The sequence below is a fragment of the Brassica oleracea genome, chromosome C3, assembly GCF_000695525.1.
Source record: "Brassica oleracea var. oleracea cultivar TO1000 chromosome C3, BOL, whole genome shotgun sequence".
Lineage (NCBI taxonomy): Eukaryota > Viridiplantae > Streptophyta > Magnoliopsida > Brassicales > Brassicaceae > Brassica > Brassica oleracea.
In genome coordinates this window covers 61,330,226-61,332,780 of record NC_027750.1, presented here as the reverse complement: position 1 = coordinate 61,332,780, position 2,555 = coordinate 61,330,226, and the positions used below count along the sequence as shown (strand labels likewise).

The 2,555-nt window shown below is 45.5% G+C and overlaps 1 protein-coding gene across 1 annotated transcript; it reads right to left on the bottom strand.

Annotated features, from left to right (window-relative positions):
• Positions 1-580: 580 nt before the first annotated feature.
• On the bottom strand, positions 581-2,161 carry LOC106331146. Its single transcript, XM_013769478.1, has one exon. The coding sequence runs from the start codon at positions 2,159-2,161 to the stop codon at positions 581-583; it is 1,581 nt and encodes a 526-aa protein (XP_013624932.1).
• Positions 2,162-2,555: the final 394 nt, after the last annotated feature.

The window sequence follows — 2,555 nt, the reverse complement described above, 5'->3', positions numbered from 1 at the left end:
TTAGCAATAACCTTCCCGCAAATGATAATGTCTTAACTGTCCACGAGTTGAATTTGGCCTTGACTTGTTGTATCAGAACCTCACAGTTGGAGAGAGTGAGCTTCTTTGTACATAAGGGAACACCAAGGTATCGGACAGGGAGGAGACCATTTGGCATGCCCGTCGAAGCTTTGATAGAGTCAACTTCTTGCTGTGTCAGGCCGGACGCAAAGAAACAGCTTTTCTACACACTCACCGCTAGACCAGAGCGAAGCTCAAACTCTTTTAGAACCTGAAGAACATTCTGAACAGAGTCAATGGAGCCATCTATGAAGATCAGGAGGTCGTCTGCAAAGCATAAGTGTGTGAGCCTCGAGGATGAGCATTTATGGTGATACTTAATCCGTAGGTCATCAGCCACATTGTTCAACATGATAGACAGGATATTCATTGCAATAACAAAAAGGTATGGAGAGAGAGGATCCCCTTGCCGGAGACCTCAATTGCCTTTGAAGTATCCATGAACCATGCCATTATAGCCAACAGTAAAGTTAGTGGAGCAGACACACGCTTTGAGCCATTCTATTAGCTGAGAGGGAATCTAAAGTCCTTGTAGACAGTTGAAAAGTAATTCCCAGGAGATGGTATCGAAGGCTTTCGCTATGTCCACCTTGATAGTGATTCTTTTGGGGCCCTGTCTGCGATGGTAACCATTTACCAATTCCCCTGCCAGTGTTGTGTTCTCCACTATTAGTCTGCCCTTGACAAAAGCTGTTTGATTAGGGACAATCAAAGTTGGGAGAATTGGCTTCAGTCGTCGCACCAGGAGCCTTGTGACCGGTTTGTAGAGGGTGTTGAGGCAACTGATAGGTCTATATTCTGAAATAAGAGAAGCACCAGGGAACTTTTGAGCGAGAGAGAGGATAGTTGAGTTGGTAGAAGAGGGCATAAAAGAGTGGTGGAAGAAGTGGGTTGTTGCTGCTATAACTTCCTGTCCAAGAAAGCTCCAGGAAGATTTGTAGAAAGCTGAGGTGAGACCATCAGGACCAGGCGCCTTGTTGGGGTTCAGTTTGAAGAGTAGCGAAGTTATTTCCTCCGCAGATGGAATCGCAATCATGGAGGTGATTTGAGCGTCACTGGGAGTGAAAGATGTTAACAACCCAAACCAAGCCGGAGATGAGTAAACTGGAGGAACAACTACCATATCAGGTCCCAGTATATTACGGAAGTGAGTGATAGCGTGCAGACTCATCATGCGAGGGTCCGTGATGATGATCCCCGAGGCCAGAGCGGAGGATCTAATGGAGTTATAGCTACACCGAGTTTGGAAAATCCTAAAGAAGAAGGTAGTGTTCTGGTCTCCTTCAAGCAGCCAGTTGATCCTTGACTTTTGTCGAAAATAGCTCTCTTCTATGCCACGAAGGAAGACCCAGCTCTCATGGAGGCGCCTTTCTTCTAGGAAATTAACAGTGGAGGGATCAGTTAGAGCTTGTACCTGCGCAGATTGTAACAAACTGTTAGCTTCTAAAACCCTCACCTGAATATTTGAAAAATTCTCTCGGTTTAGTTGTTTTAACACTCCCTTAACACTCTTTTGCTTCCAGCTCAGTTTTGTGAGGTTCAGGGCCAGATCTCCGGCTTGACTCCATGTCTCAAGTACCAATTGGTGATAAGAGGGGTGACGGATGAGGTAGTTATAGAATCGGAATGGCTTAGTTCCAGCAAGAGGCAGGTGGTGAGCTAGGTCAAGGATGCAAGGGCTATGGTCTGAGAAAAGGGTAGGGTGGAAAGTGGCTGAGCAGTTAGGAAATATGGAGATGACATTGGGGTTGACGAGCAGGCGGTCCAGTTTCTTGGCTATAGGGCTCTCAGGACAGTGATTACTCCATGTGAAGAGAGGACCTTGAAATCTCAGGTCGAATACCTCTAGCTGCTGCAAACAGTCCTTGAACTCTTGCATCTGCAGAGTAGTAATGCCTACTTCGATGAGGGAGTGTTCCGAGGGATGCATGATCTCATTAAAATCGCCTCCCACAATCCACGGTTGTAGGTGGAGATCAAATGTCTGAAAGACTTGCAAGAGCTCAACCCACAAATCAATCCTCTCCATTATGAAGTTTGAAGCGTAGACTGCAGTGTAGATAAAGGGAACAATACCTGGAAGAGTAACTTGACAGGTCATTGATTGTCTTGACTGGTGCATGTCCGTGACGCTAACATCATCCTTCCAGACAATTATTATTCTACCATCTTCATCAGAGTCATGATTAGATGCATATCTCCATCCCCGACACAAAGTAGACATAAGGTTAGTAACATTCTGATCTTTTATATGGATTTCTAGTAGTACACCAAAAGAGGGTTTATGGAAACGAATCCAATCACAAAAAGGGGTGTGCTTGCCAGAGTCATTTATACCCCGGACATTCCAAAAAAATAGTTTTGTACACATTAAGAAGAAGGGTTAGACTCACCCATAGGATGGGATGAGTCTAAAGTGGCCAGAAGAGAGAAATGGTTAGAGGGGGGAGGGTAAATGGGGGGGTTTGGAGGAGCTGGAGAGGAGGCTTAAGGAG